The 16,919-nt window shown below is 36.4% G+C and overlaps 1 protein-coding gene and 1 long non-coding RNA gene across 6 annotated transcripts in view; one reads left to right on the forward strand and one right to left on the reverse strand.

Annotated features, from left to right (window-relative positions):
* Positions 1 to 200: 200 nt before the first annotated feature.
* LOC139135725 (uncharacterized) lies at positions 201 to 6,741 on the reverse strand. The gene is made up of 2 exons (XR_011553023.1): positions 6,506 to 6,741; positions 201 to 331 (listed from the first exon to the last, which is right to left on the reverse strand). It is a non-coding gene; the product is annotated as an uncharacterized lncRNA (long non-coding RNA).
* LOC139135724 (suppressor of tumorigenicity 7 protein homolog) overlaps positions 209 to 16,919 on the forward strand; it is a 42,494-nt gene continuing 25,783 nt past the window's right edge. For 2 of the 5 annotated variants that reach the window (XM_070703370.1, XM_070703371.1), the window contains exon 1: positions 209 to 359. In XM_070703370.1, the coding sequence (XP_070559471.1) occupies positions 209 to 359 (151 nt within the window). Of the gene's footprint in view, positions 360 to 6,830; positions 6,998 to 9,800; positions 9,865 to 16,919 lie in introns of those variants that run through there. The other 3 variants (XM_070703372.1, XM_070703373.1, XM_070703374.1) reach the window with 3 other exon arrangements.

Genomic DNA, 16,919 nt, shown 5'->3' on the forward strand with positions numbered 1-16,919 from the left:
AGTTTCCCTGGAGCTCCACTTGCAAATCACTTCGACACATAAAGACCTTTCCATTGTGATATTGTCTATGATTCAAATCTTGTCATTAAGATGACAATACAATGAATTTGCCTCTAGATCTGGATCGTTAAATTTTTCTTTTGTGCCTCTCTTTTCATAATTTGTTGGCATCAAGTAACCGAATGCGCATGCGTGATGTATTTCCAACATGGCGGGTGTGTTGACAACTCTTCTGAACAAGTTGAAAGCGTGTGCTTGCTGGGCCTGGAGCTACCTTTGGCTTCTGTGGTTTCTTCTGGTGGCCTTTCTCATTTATGTTCTCCGAGTGCCTCTGAAAATGAGTGAGAATGCCAGCTTCGGTGAGTAGGGATGGTTATAGTCTTACAGCCGTTCGGCGAAGGTGAACGTATATTTTTACTAGACCAAGGGGCATCTCTGACTTCAGTGTATGTACATTGTACATTATACTGGGTCATAGACCAATAATTTATCGTAAACTTTCGATATCCCAACATTCTGTGAACAGTGAAAGTACTGTTTTCAGGGTTTACGTTTTGGTTGTTTCTGTCGTTCGTTTAGAAAGGAGACTTGATCGAACTCATTCGAACTTTTGTAGCATCCAAATAATATAGTATCGACAAGTTATTTCGATTGCCGGTCTTTAGGGATGCGAACGCGTGGAAAAGTGAAGCGGAAATTTAGTGAGGTATACATCGCCGCACTAACTAGGTGCAGGGTTGGCTTCCAAAGGGTGCATCTGAATGCAGCAGAAATAAGTAATTACAATAGTTCATATGATTACACCGGCGCAGAAATCTAGGTCACACCGCAGGTGGCACAACTGTGCAGGGCAGTGGAAGCGCAAGCGAAATTGGATCTTGTACTGTCTATCAGATCGGAATCCGGAAATGTTCGGAAACCCCCAGTGGACATTCCACTGATGTAAGTTGAAAGTCTTTCGCTCAGCTGCTGGGACACGATTTTACACTATTTACTCATTTCCGTTTGCAACACAGATATATATACACATTCAAAAGCCATGGATGGATGCATGTGCAGCGAAACTATGAAAGTGAAACCAAAAGCGATGAAGATATTAATATAATAAATAGTTCATGAATTTCCTGCAAAGCGGGATGGCATGAATAATGAAGATCTTTCCAATAACTTTTATCCGGACACAAAAAGGCCCAATTACCCATATGTTTGGTTGTTTTAAGCAACTATGTTTTTTTTCATAGAATCAATCATTATCATTCACAATGTATACCACTGCAGCAACAGTCTCAAATGTGACTTATGGACTTTGGAGCCTGTAATTCACACTTGTGCAGTTGGTGCTACAAGCTAAATACTGAAATATGTTGTACAGAAGCCAGACTGTCTGAACTCAACTATTTCATAAATGCAGAGTATCTGTTGACATGCAGATATGCAACATCTTGATTTAGGTGATAATTTCATAGACTGGTATCATGAATATTTTCTTTCTGAAATATGAATGAACTATGCCATAAGGGGCATATATGTACATAAAATTCTTTGATCACATTGACACACAAGGTGGAAGTAAGAAACCAGAATCATCTCAAAGTTCTTTTGTCAAAACCGAAATGTCTCCCCAATAATACTGCAGATTTTTGTTTCATGGAAAATTATTTTCTGTTCTCAAAATCAAGCAGGAACCCCTTTAGGAAAAATGAATGTGATTGAAAATTGATTCAAAAGTGACTTTTAAACTGTACCATCGGTTTATTAATCTCTTGACTCTTATGGCAGTAAAATATATTAAAGTTAAAATGCTCTACTTGAAGAAAGCCTTCGCCTTTATTCAGTGAGGAGAACAGCCAGCCAGCTGTTCTATAATTAATTTGCTAAATGTGAATGCAGTAAATGAATGCAAAAGTTTCATGCTGCTCACAGAATCAAATATCCAAAGCATTACAGATGCAACAGCTAAATTTTGTAAGGAGTGTAGTAATTTGGATCTTTTGGTTACCCTTGTAAGTGTAAATAGCCAACAGATATGCATGTGGTTGTTCAGCACCAGTTTCTCGAAAACAATAGATTTATCAGGTTTACGGTATTGTAAATTCTTCATTCAAATTAATTGCTGCATATCAAATCGTATTTTATAACTCTTCTTTTACATTTTAACTGATTTTTTTATAACCGTAATTCTATTTCAAGTTTTATGCAGTGTATAGGTTACACATATCTTCTCTAAAACTTGGAATTTTCAAAAAAATTGACATAATAGCTTCCAAGAGGAATTGTACAAAGTTGTTTTGTATCTCATGGAAATCAATCACTATCAGATGAGACCATTGGTTATTGTAGTTTGTTATGTAGTACTGTGCTTTGCATCTACATTGATTTTTTGCTGTTTGGTGATAATGCTAGACTGACACTTTGCCAGACACACTTTAAAATAATATACTGCAAAAGCATACTGTGGCTGCTGGTCAAATTTACCAGCTAGAGTTTTGCTTGAAATTATAATATATAATATTGGTTGCCACTGTCTATTAAGAAATCATATGAGGGCATTCCAGAGTATCGTAATACGGTAGTTCTGAACTGTTTACTCATGATCTCACTTTTTACAAAAAAAAGCATGACCTGAACATCGAACAGAGTAATTCGTAGTACTATCATCATTGTGTGGTCTATTGCACAGGGTATAGCATGATGTAGTTTTCCACCAGTGAAATTCTTTTTGAACTGATAGAATAATTTAGAAAGGGTACAGCAATGCTAGCCTAGAGCCTCTTTGAAGTTGTCAAACTCTACCCTTAGAATTTAATGGGGTAGCATAGAGTACACCAAAAAAACAGTTTTGGTGTCAAACGCAACCCTTAAAACTTACTGGGCTGGCATAGTATACACCAAAACTTTGAAGAGTTTTTAGACCACAGCAATGGAGTCATGGCATATTCTTGTTGAGCGTAACCTTGAAAGTTGGACAGGGGACTGAATGGCATTTATATTCCAGAATGGACACACAAAGTAATTGATATGATGGTAAATGTCCACCACATGGCATGGTTGGGACCTGGTGTTTTCTGTAGTAAAGAAACAGTGGTACAGCCATACCATACGATGCAATACTTTCTGGTCTTGATTTCTGGCCATTTATTAAGTGTTTGCAGGATTGGTGCAGACAGTTTTTCCTTTTCAATGTGTCTGGCCTTTGTTTGTGGGGCATTTGTTAAGACTTCAATACAATGGTCATGACAGCACGACCTTGGGTAGGCTGCTCATTGAAGAGTACATAGAGAGCTTGCATCACAAATTTCAAAATTCATGGGAATCGTAATTCTAGATTGGTCTTATTATAAAGGAAGTTAGGAACATGCATAAATTATGAATTTCAATGTTTTCCAAGTGTCACGATTGTGTGAGTGATTTTTGGACTGTCATTTCTCTTATGTGGCTGTCCAACGTTCACTTTTGTTTTGAATAGTCGCTACTGAAGTCACTCAGTGCCTTTGTCTGTCCATGCAGCAACATTGCCCACACCATATTTGGCTCAATCATTTATTGCTCATTGAACAGAGCACACAATCCATGAGCAAATGTGCTCAGCATGTGACTCATTGCTCGAAAGGTTGGGAATAGCAAATGAGAGGAAAACAGATGAATATTGTTTCAGGACTGCTTCATTTGTGACTGCTTCATTTGTGATCACTTGTTACACTGCTGGAAAGTCAATGAAATACAAATATACATCACTACATGTATTCTATACTGAAAAAATATACAGTGTAGTAGTGTGTTTTTGTTTTTTTTTTCGGAGTTTTCTCAACTTAGAATGTAGCCAATTGTATCATTTGGCAATTTGAATATTGACTGGCAGCATTGTAAGTAAAAGTAAATTCACTTTGATTAATCAGAGGTGATGCCCAGTTATTATGGAATGTTTTCTGTACTGAAATTATTTTTATTTCTTATTGTTCATTAATTTTTCTGCATTAGAAGCCTTTTGGTTGTGATCTCTGAACCAAAATGATGTCATACAACATTGAAAAATGAAAGAAGTTGTTGTTCAAATGTTTTTGTTCAAAAGCAGTTATGTAGAGACCAGTGGATTACCAGTTGAAGTGGAAAAATGTTCTCAGTTCTCTATTTCTTTTGAAATTACTTGTGAAAGGTGATCTATATTTTCAACTTCCAAAAAAAAAATGTCCTCCATTTAACCTGTGCCATGTGAATACCGCCCTCTATGGTATGAATGAAAATTTGTAACTATCGCCACACATGCTGTGTCTTCTCGCCACTTGGGGGACACACAGCACTTCTGATGATGTTAACATTCCCAGTGGCAACACAGAAGAGTTCTAGGTTCACACTTAATGGTGTAAAAATTTGAAGCATTGTTCATGGGATGCGTTTCAGTCTATGACAATGACATAGCTGCTGTGAAATCAGGCAAGCAGACGAGACTGATCTTCAAAAGGAATATTTGGCCCTCTGATTGCTTCACATGTTCCAATGCTTTTTGCAACTTGTATCCTTTTTAGCATTGTTTGTCAGTCATTCTGTACAAAATGTGTGTAAAGAAAATTTGGTACATGATTTGTTTCAGGAATGACACTGACATTTCTGCCGACCCATCTACATGTATGTAATTAAATATACAGCATTATGTTACTGTATCAAGGGCGTTTCCAACTACATTTTCTGGCCTACTATAGTAAACAAATGCACCCCCTCCCCATTTTAATCCTCTGAGTCTGTTAGTGAAGCTTAAACTCTCTGAAAACATTTACATTTCATCAATACCCTAATTTGTCAATTGGTTATAGTGACAAGCAGTTGCATATTGTACAGTTTGGTTTGAATTTTTTTCTAGTTTGTTTTTATAAATAGCCTACCCATCCACAATATTGTAGGAAAAAATTTGGGCGTTCAATTGCGACCATTAGGTAAAAGCAAAAAATCTTACTTCCAAATATTTTCGAAGGCAAAGTTGTCACCTACCTGGTTTGCATAGATAATTTAAAACCAAACAAAATGGAAAACCTTCATGGTTTGTCGTGATCTGTTTGTGAGGTGTCATCAGAATGCATGACCTTATGTCAGATGTCGGTTCAACAATACTCCACATACAGTATTGAGGTGAGAGAGTAGGTTGACACCCAAAACAATTCTTTTAAAATGAAATGAATTTGATCTTCAGGGAAGTAAAAATTCACAAGATTAAAACCCTGATCAGTATTGTTAGACACGTTTTATTGATAGTTTGACTTGAGCAAATCGTTTGAATTAGTTTTTTTGATCCTACCCTGGACTGGTTTAAATTTTAAACCAGCTGGAATGGTTGTGATTTTGCTAGAGCGTACTGTTGTAAATTGTGGTGCAGCAGTAAGCTACAGACAAGAGGTTTAGCAGAATTCAATGCAGCGATATGACACTTAACTGTATGCCATTTGCACCATGATGATAAATATGGAACATTAATGAGTCTTCAAATGACCCTATATTGCACCATCAGGTCAATTGTAAGCTGATATGATACATATCGTAATAGACGAAGCTGCTACACTGATGTGATGCACATGTATATTATAATGTTTTAATTTGTCAAGATATTGCATTGAAAGAGTTGTAATGAAAAAATATGTCTGTGTTTGATCAAATTGTCATGGAAGATTTTCTATCACAACACCTGCGTCACATTTCAAAGACACTTTCATGATACTTTTGTATTTGAGCACAAAAATTGTTTGAAGTTCATTATTTACAAATGTGCGTAAGCGGATATGAAACTGCCCCTTGTCAGCAAGCGGCACATGTGTTTATTGTACTTTACCGAAGACTGAATTTGTATTCAATACTTCTCTATGTAATGGTAACAAAATGTCATTCCACCGTAAGGGCTTTATGTGGGTAGACAGTGGGGTCATGGCTCCTATGTGAGATTCAATGGTAGGTTCATTTACATCTCAAAACCCAACAAACTGACTCATGAGTGCATCCCTGTGGTGTTGGATATTATTCACTGTTTTAATTCATTTCCATATCAATTTCTACTAAATTTTCAAAAAATCATCCGGATAACAGAGTATTTATACATAAACTGTATGGGCTTAGCAAGTTTCTTGACAGAACAACTAGTACGTTTCTAAGGGTACAGATAAAACAACAGGCAGACTATGTGTTGTTTTAATAGCTCATTAAATGTCATATCAAACGTGGATGATAAATGATGTTCCAACATTTGCTCACTCACGTCTACAATGTAAGTTTATCAATATTCCATGCAGCCCAGAGTTTGACTTATTCAAGAGATCCATATTAATAATCAAAGTAGGAAGCTTAAGGTTTGGGTTAATTAGACAGATAAATAAATCAAATATTGTGTTTTTTTCCGATTTTGTAATCAAATATGGGAACAAAATAACTTCGATTGTCTAATGATACCCATGCTGATGATGTATGTGGATGAAACAGTGCATGCGGGAAAGGTTATTATCAGACAAAAAGGAACAGTTATACTTACTGGACATTGGAAAACGTGTTCCCATATACGCCCATTCTGTGCCTTTTGTTCCTCCTGTTCACACCCTGTGTGACCATGGCGTCAAATGATCATGATGAGCCACTGTGACCTGACAATTATAGCACTTCCTTACATCATCATTGTCATTAGAATACATATGTGGCAACTCATTTGCCGTGTGGGAAATCGCCCGGGTGAAGCTGCCACCCCTTGGGGAAAAATGGTGCAGCCTCAATCATGTCTCTCTTTGTGCAGGCTGTCAGTGCGCTTTAGAATTCCCCCACTTGTGCCTCATTTTCCACATTGTACCTCATTATATGAGTGGAGGGTCCTGTGTTGTCTCCATTGCTACCAGCAGACAGTGTTGAGGATATTTCCCCTCCATTTGAGGCTTCAGTGGATAACACATTTCACACTGATTTCCTGAAGATTTTTCGTTGCTGAGAAGAGGACACCTCGCACATCTCCAGATCACAACCGACATGATTAATGGTAAATTTTTCAGCCAGCTGTTCTTTCATTTTATTACGTGTGATAGTGAATATTCTGGAAACACATAATTACAATAGATGCCGTACATTACACGTTGGAGGAGAGATAGCATTGTTATATTGTTCAGCAACAAAGACGTACCGTTCTTCATCAGTGCATGCTGATATTATTCGGTTCAAACACGTATTTTAAATGTGAAGTGTCACTGTCATTTGGAGTCTACACACTCCATACATACATTTATCACTGATACACTCATGTGGATGTTATATGTAAATGCAGGCTTCAGAATCCTTGAGGAAGGCAACTGTACAGGGCATTTAAGGGGTCCTTGAGATTCTTGTCGAATCGGCTTTGCTGTTCCTTATCCACCATCCCGTGCACTTGAATTCCGTCTGGCCCATTTTCCGGTAGTGTGGCACGGCCATCTCATGCTGCGCCTGCAGTGAGAGATTGGGTATAAGACTTCAGTCTGCGTCCTGGGCTGTCCATGATATACGGTATGTTTGATGCAGAAGGCGATAAAGCAGGCCCACATGTGAGACTGATATGATGGATGACGTCGTGTTGGCACAGTAACTTTGTGATGTTAGCCACCCTAAATGGATATGCCTACCCTCATGCTAGCAGTGCCATATGGGAAAATCCAAAAGCAAGGTCAATATCCTGCAGGAATTTTTTTGACTTTCCGACTGTCTGACAGACTATTCAAGTTTTCTGGAAAACAATGAACACGGCATTGTGTTCTGGGGTCATCAAGCTTTCACTTCCATGCTTCACAGAGCCTTTCTTTGTTAATAAAAAAAAAGGGAATCGAAAGAAGTCATGTTTGCAAAACATTGAGTTTCCAATCGTGATTTTGATCATTTGAAGGTTATACGCAGTGCTACTAGAGATCTTTGTTTACATATGTGACAGTACCTTGGACTAGCATCATTTGTCTGTATGTGTGACCTTACCGTATAAACAGCTTACCAAGATTACAGTGTGTTACAATGTAAAAGTATCATGTGAATCTCCGGTTGTGAGAGAAGAGGATTAATGAAAATACCGCTTGTGTTATTTTGTTCAGAATATTTTTGTCATAGTTAGATTACTGATCATTATTGTTGCAATGTGAAAAGCCAGAAAAAGAAAATACTCACTTTTCTAAACCATGTTGATTTTGCAGCAATGCAGAGCTTGAGAAGTCTGTTTTCTTACCTTTATGAATTATGCAATATAAATTCCAAAGAATAATAATCTGTACTTTAATCAACATTAAATAAGTCTACAAATTAAAGGGTTTGTTTCAGTAAAATTTAAAACTCGTTGCTCACTTCACTAAATGTATTGTAAAAATTTATGTTGCCACCTTGAATAGATATAGAATATTTAGGTTAATATAGATAATATAAATCAAATAAAATGTATATAGATAGACCATATCAGAATAAAATACCAAAAAAAGCTTATATAAACTATAATTACTCGCCGATGTTTTCATAACCTTAAAACTCACCTATTTGAGCAGTGAAGCATACTTAATTGATTGTCATATATGTAAGTCACACAATTTGATGCATTCATCATTTGTAAGTGACAGGGATATCATAAAACGAAATAAAGATGCATATCGCATCTCTGATTGACGGCGTCATACATGTCAGAATGGTAAATTATCATGGTTTAGATTAAGCTGTCAGATCTCGGATGATGTACTAAAAATTTACAGATATGATATCACATATTAGGGTAGCAGTAAGTGTTGCCTGCAGGGGACTGTAATGGGGACACTTCCAGGTAACCTGAGGTGCAAGCGCATGCAAGTAGTACAGTGTCTGGTACGCTATTACAGTGAAAGTCTCGGTATTGGTTTGCTGTGGCAAAGAGATTTATTTGAATGACTTTTAGTAGAGCTGTATTGAAGAGATCAAATGAACTTTGCACTGACAATAAAGTTAAACCCTGGACTTGACAATGTCATATTAAAAGACATCAAAGCAGTAGAATGGCATGATTTGTTATTTTGTATCTAGTACCCTCAGTAAAGCTCCATTAGCTCTACCTTTTTATGAATTTTCATGTTTTGTTCTGAAACACATCATGTGCTATGCTCAAAATCATGTCTAATATATCCAGTATTCAACTTGTCAAAACAAGGTGTATGTGTGCAGTGTCAAGTGTAATTGATTAACCTGAATTCCAGTCCAGACTAGGATTCATTTTCAAGTTTCATACTTAGAAATTCAACATACTTCAGGAAGAAGAGCAAGAAAATATTACTCCTTATCTACAACAAAAGCAATGAAAATATCATCAAAATGTACAGCTGTTGTCTCTTTAAGGAAATAATGGAAATTTCTGTCAATTTTAAGACTTTGTGGAGTAAATTTGATGTAAACCTGAAGTCCATGAAAAATGAGTAAATCACAGTTAATTTCAATTGAGTGTCACTTCATCCCTTATTTTAAAGGATTATTTTTTGCATTGATGAGTAAAAATCGAATTTATGTTTAGAAAGCAGAGTAGACTATGTGTAGTATGTCATAGGAAACTAACACTAGCAGGAACAGTTATCAAGTGAAAATTCTCATAAAGGTTGTTACACGCTAGACAGTGAGACATTTTTAGTTCCAGACAGATCTCAATTGCAGTTCGGTCAATTTAGAAATCAAGCAAACTATTATTGTGACATTTTGCAATTTCCAGGAAAGAGAATCGTTTGAAGTTTTGCCAATGGGTTTTCCGCGTTCATATCATGATATAGTAGATGTGAAACCAGGAAGTTATGCTGTAAAAGCAGGATTTTCTTGTGTGTGTGCGTGTTTCCTTTGGTAATTGCCTGACATGTCCAACAGTCACTGCGAGTACCTTGATTGTGCATGGTAAGCCCGCATCACACAAAATTTTCTCTTCTCTAATGGCAGATTGATTCTTGTGGGTGTGAATTGTGTTTCAAGTAAGTCCTGTTTTTCGATCATCTGAAGGAAAATGGTGAAATCCTAGTCGGAATATGAACAAGTTGGAGTGAGTTTGGCCATAAACGCCCACAGTAAAATCAATGGCACAATCAAATGTGTGCTTGCAAAAGTGTCAATAGATATTGCCACACTTTTACTGTCTACGATGGTTTTGTGCCTTCTGAGCTGGTGATTTTACCATCAGTTTGGCTTGTACTTGCTGTACACAAAATGATGGAAGTTTTTGATAATGAAACAAAACATTTTGCCATCAGAGGATTTGATGTTCCTTTCATGCTGTTTACATAAATGTTTCGGTAACCTCAATGTCAGAACAAAATGAACTGTGATGTCATCATGCCAGTGCTGTGACATACACTGGACACCGTTTCTTTTGTCACAAAAATTTTACTGAAAAAGAAAAAAGTGTATATACATGTATTGCAACCATGGAAACAAATGTACCTTTTGAGAATGAAACAAGTTAGTTACTGTGTAAAGATTGGCAATTATTGAAAAAACACACGTATACATGAAAGATAGTGTTTGGTTACGCTGTTTGTGGACATTGTAAATTAAATTATTGTATCCCATTTGAGTCATCTTCCTGTCTGATATCATCCACTTTATATGGATTTATTTTCTTTAATGTTATTTCTCATAACAAACACTAATGAAAGAAGCTAGGTGACACATATTTCAAGCGGTGGGGTACTTCTAGCAATTCCCATCTCAGGTTTTTGAGGAAATAACAGATAAATAAATGTCATGGAAACAAGACCTGTTAACTGCGCTGATTTGTTCATCTTCTTCTCTCTAACAATAATGTCTTGTGATTTCAATCAATCAGTTGACACGTTTGTTTCAAAAGTTAACAAGTGTCTGTCAGTGTTAGGACTTGGCTGCAGCTTCTTTATTGACAATTTTTTATTGAGCAACTGTCGTAAAATTACCAGAGGAGTGGTTTTATATATGAGTCCTTGGCAGCAGGCCAGGCTAGGCAATCCCCTTGGACATAGATGTAATGTATTGGATTTGACAGGAGGGAACAGCAACTGTCAGAAATTTCACTCATTGGCAATGAAATATCAGTGTCTGTCCACATCTGTACTTGTGAATATGTGCATATTTCAGTTATCAACTGTTTATTTCGTATTGGTAATGTTGATTTCAGTCATATGTATTTATCAATTTATTCATTCATGTATTTTTTTGTATATTTATTTATAGTCTACCTTTTCAATTTATGAAATAAGTTCTGTATAATGTATCATTTTTTCTGGGTCTACAATTTGAGAGACTATACGTGTACATTTCAGTCTATGCACCAAGAGGATCAGTGTAAGCATCAATGACGTTGTCTGTACAGTTGATTAAGGTCATCACCTTGTATGTCACCCTGATATCCCATTAACCAGGCAATGGAAGTGTTGTTTTCTGTCATATTCAATGCTGTCGTCAAATGTTGTGAAGCCATGATAGATAATGCAATGCAAGTGATGAGAATTTGCTTGATATGTATCATCACCAAGGGATTGAATTCATTACTGGGAATGTAGAATGGTCGAGCAAATTGTTGATAAACAAGCTGTTGTTCAGACAACAATAAAAAAGGAGGTTTTGAACTGATTTAGGATATCATGTTGCAAAGTTTCTGTGTACAGCATTCAGTTCATCAAAGGTGATTTAAAGTCGTGTTGAAATACCAAAATGAGCTGTTGTAATATGTCATGTGCATGTCATACATGTATTCACATACAGTTATGTCAATTATCACAATAATCTTCATTTTAATATTGCTTTGGAAAAATGGCAATTAAATTTACTTTTTGACGTTTTTTGTAGCTGTTTGCACATAACAATATTCTGAGCAAAAATAGGAGGATTCTTTTGACATTTTCCTGAAGATGCACATAATGAAAGGTACACAGTCACCTGTAATCTAAATATGCCCATATATGTGGTCAAAGGGGTATTCCTTGGTATTCAAAATGCCCATGTGAGGGCGTTGTTTTTAAAAAGCGGCCACCCGCTTAAAATCTGTTATTGGTTAGAATTTCCATGATAACTGTGGCAAAATTTGAACAGGTGACAGTATACCTTTAACTCCAGCAGCATTGCTGAAATGTAGAACTTGTGGTATAATATATAATGTCAGAGAAAGAAATTTAAAAAGATAGTCTTTATACATGTATGTTCACACATGGACACCTTAAATGCAAATCACACTACAGGATGTAGAAATCCAGCAAATTGATAAATTTACAACTAGCAGCATAGTATATTTTGCTCAGAAATGTGTACACAGCAGTTTTGAACTATCCCTGTCTCGTATTCTGTGACTTAGTCTGTAATACATAAAAGACATTCCTAGTAGTTTATGGCTGTTGGTGACACAGTGTGTTCACCAGTGCATGTACTCTTTTTGTACAGTACCTAAGGCCAGCAGGTCCATATTTTACTGATAGGCTCATGTTGTACCATAAAGATTAATGCCCAGGCTTCTTAAAGGAGTGTCCTGCCAATGTTTCCCATGAACTACAAAATGATGTACACCAAGATTGCAGTATCTTTCCCATAGGCATACTCAGAATGTAGAATGTTCATGGATGCAAATTCATCATCATACTAGACATAAATATCATATTATCAGGGGGCCCATACCCGGACAGATCCAAACTTTACGTTGAAATTTTCAGTAAATCATGTGTAACGATGCAAGGCGTACAGAATACAGAGACCGTAATTGCTGCAGTGGATTAGCATCAAAGTGATGTGGTTTAGTTTTTCATCGATGTCAGCTTGTTTGATGGTTTCACTTTCAGCTTCAAGGAATCATAGTTGTGCAAGTGTCAGTTGGTTCAGTACTGTTTGGCTAGGCTGCTTTGTAATTTCAAGGCCTAATGTCGCGCCAAAAACAGGATGTGCACAGAAATCCCATTGTTCAAAATTTGTGTTTTTTGGCGGACTGTCATCCTGCCTCCTTCTTTCCAAATCTCAAAAATGTATAGACAGACGACACAACTTCTTTTGATGGGGCAGAGAACTCCTTCTGATAAATTATTTGAGAGGGATTGTACCATCAGTCACATGATCAGGAAGTATATTCAGCATTTTATGCCACTACATAGTACCGGTACAATACTTTGCCTGTTAAACATTTATAGAAAGCGTTGTCTTTCAGTGTCAAGGCATCAAAACAGCATCCCAGTGCGATGTTACTGAGAATTGTTCATCACCCATCGCAGTTAAAACATGAAATCAATTTTGGAGTCAATTTCACCAATGAGAAATGGAAAATTTTGGTTACTATGGCCACAATGAAATGAGATCATAGTAGATAGCTGCTGAAAACACAATGACCTCAAAGGTTTTGGTACAATAGTTTTGATCATACAATGTATTTTGGAACCTGTGATTATATACATTATCCATTGTGTTTGCCTTTTTTCCATTTCTTAAAATGCATTTTTTACAGATTTTTTTAAATAATTTCTAAAATGTAAATAATTAAATAAATGAATACAAAAGCAAACAAAAGAGAAATTGTAACAATTTTCCAATCCTCTGACAAGTTTCCTCCCTTTACCAACAAAATTTGGTATATCTCCGTTGTTTTAAATGGGGCTGGTGGACCTGTTTAGAAGGAAAAAGGTAGGGATGAGATGATCAAGGTATGAATTGTAAATACTGCATCTGGATTGTTGTCATGGTTATCAAAAACTCTTGAGGAATATCAGCAACTAAGGAAAAGGTGAACACTGTTTCTGTGAATGTAAATTGCCCCGAGATGTATCCATTAAACGGCAATTGTATTTTAGATTGTTTAGGTAATGCTGAATATGTTTGGATTATTGAAATCCCATCAATGCGTTTTACCGCCGATGTGAAAAGCATTCATCCCACCCGTCACTAAATGTTATTGCTGTCACAGCTATTCATGTAATTGTTGGTATCTGTGATGTGTGCTGAAGTGTGTCAACAAAAAATGGCTTCAAATAGCCCACTTATGCTGCAGACTATGCAAACCAATGGATTTTGACTAGTTTTGGAAGCTTTGGAATAACCATATTCGAGGATTGTTCTAACTCTTGAAATTTTCACTCACACATGCAGGTGTATAGTTTTAATTACATATGTGTATAATATAAACTTAATTACCGTAAGTATATGTATAAACAGTTGTACAAAATTAATTTCAGTAAATACAAGTGTAAATAGGTATACAAAAATTTAATGAATTAACAATTTCAATAATCAACCATCCATATCAGATCAAAGATAATAAATGTGAAGTTATTGGACAATATTTGGGTCACTTCCAGAATTTTAGGTAAGAAGTTCACATGCAGAAAGGGAGAATTCGGTGAAATCACCAGGCATTGGATGGCAACACATTACAATCAAAATTATTCCATATATCTGTTTTGCACAAGTTTATAATTTCAGTCAATTGATTGACAGACTTATAGTTGTAGTCAGTGCTGCACATTCTATTCTCACCATGTTATACTCCTAACAGCAGAACAAGCAGTAGAAAATGCTGGCACTCTATCGTTCTATACTCAATTCACTCTCAAGTGACATTTTTAACATTCTACAACTCTTGTGTAGGGGTTTTAATGCCTAACAATAAAACATTTACCTCCCTATCAAGTTAATAGGAATAATTGAAATTTAATGATTTTTGAAACGGTGGATGGTGTAGGTTGGTTAATAGGGCAGTAACAATGCTATGAAGCTGCCCTTACCCTGTGATGCGGTGATAGCTTTCAGAGCATCAGATAGTATTGTTTCATTGCTAGGCACAAGGGCCTGGCAGTCCTCTGTAGACCTGTCACAACACACTAAAGATGGGAATTTCATTGTTAGGTGTGGTGGGAATATAGCCATCAATATCATCCTGTTTTTTCCAGATTGTTTGTTAAAACTCAGTAATTAGAAGTGCAGCTGAACTGGTGATTTTGTAAAAATCTGCTGCCAATCAAGAAACATGCTGATAATTATCAGATAGCTCATTATTAACCTTGCTAATCACAGTATTTTCTCCAGGTGTCTCCCACAAGGGGGAATGTTCCCCTCTCCTTTAAAAATTGGAATGCTTTGGTTGTGGTTGAGGGGGAAATCATAAGAAATTATGACAAATGTTTATATCATGATATGCCAATGTATTAGACGCTCACATTGATCATTCACCTTTTATTCATCCAAGTTCAGATACAGTTTTGTAATTTGGGGGCAAAGTCTGTGATGTTCCATCATGGGTACTAATCATGGTGTGAAATGTCACCATCAATACTCTGTTGCGATCAAATGTCTGAAGATCTCATCGTTGGGTTGACATTGCATGCATTTGTGATTATTTGAAGGGGAATTTAGATCAGATGAGGGTGAGAAAGAAAACAGTGTGATCATTATGATGCTATTAAGCTTATTTGTACCGTAAACTTGCTGTATTGTCCTCCCATCCTATTTGCCAGAATATTGAAAATGAGCCTTTTTACTGATTTGATGTGTTGCTCATATCAAGTGTTCAGTAAAATTGTTGTCGGTCTATGATGCAGCATACCTACGGTAGTTCAGATTTTCACACAGCAGTAAATTTCATTTTCCCATTCAATCTTTTTTTTTGGGGGGGGGGATAATATTATCTTGCGTAGTATTAAAGTTTGGTATTAGATAGACAATAAAACCTTTATTATGGCAGAGATACAGTCGTACTGGACATCTGTTGTCACATCTCTTCAGAGAAGCTACGTTTATATCTGGGCCAAAAGAAAGTAATATCGTACAGAGTGAACCCTTGATATTTTATCATTTATCCAATAAATCGTAATAGTCTGAATGAAATCTACCTGTGTATCCTCCTTCCTCTCACCAGATTCAGAAATCAACAAATGAATTGAACAGTATTTTATGTCACCCAGAAGAGGAAAATGTCAGCATGAAACAGTTGATATCTGTATAGACCTGGGTATTGAGTGTACTATCGCTATGGATGCATGCTGTTATTGTATTATGCTGTGTAAGCACACCATGTAAAGAAGTGTTTGTACAGCGGCTGCTCAATGCTCTCCATATACAATTGTAACGTTACATTATTAAGAGCTGTAATAATTCTGGCATATTATCTGTGTACACAAAAGGATTCAAATCGAGGTTGTGATTTTTCTGGCAGTAGAAGCCAGTTTGCAGGGCCTTTCTTAGCATTTCCTGTGTTCTTCTAGAATTCCCATTTCCTGAGGTTTTTTGAGTCCAGCAACATGACAATTTCCCTGTCCAGTATGCAATTAGTATTTTACGAGCAAAGAACACTAATTAGGATGACAATATATTGAATAATTTGTGTCAGGCTTGATTCATGTGAAATATTTATTGTTGAATGGTTGCTAAGGGGTAACATGCCAAGTATATTTCATAGTGGAATACGTACGACCCGTGTACATGTAGTCACCTTTATCCATTTAAACTCCATTCAGAAACATGAAAATTGTCAGCAGAGATGATGTATAGCAGTTGCTGACTGCTGCTTTGTACAGCCGGATCAGTACCTCCCACCAGTGAAGATGTTTTATTGGATCCTTGAGTTTATGTATTTTCTGATGGAAGACACCAGTAGTTTCATCGATGCTGTCATTTTTGGTCTGTCGGGTTTCTGTTCACCGTTAGCCAAAAGAAAAAAAAATCCTTTTGATATTGGACGGGCATCGGCAGTGAGGAATAAGTTGGTTTCATTTTGAGTAATTTTAGGCAGTGAGTGTATTGTAAGATGCTATCACATTTGAAGGCCCTGTCGTGTTCACTTCACAGATCAGTGGCTGCGGCAGACTTTCACCATCACAATGATCTTAATTTTCTAGTTCCTCATACTCCCTATTAGTGCAAGAAATGGGGCAGATTACTATTAATTTATGCAAATTATATTAATGAGCATTGTTTCGGTATTGAAATTTTATGCAAATAATTCTTTATCAATTCAT

Source organism: Ptychodera flava, chromosome 6, assembly GCF_041260155.1.
Source record: "Ptychodera flava strain L36383 chromosome 6, AS_Pfla_20210202, whole genome shotgun sequence".
NCBI lineage: Eukaryota > Metazoa > Hemichordata > Enteropneusta > Ptychoderidae > Ptychodera > Ptychodera flava.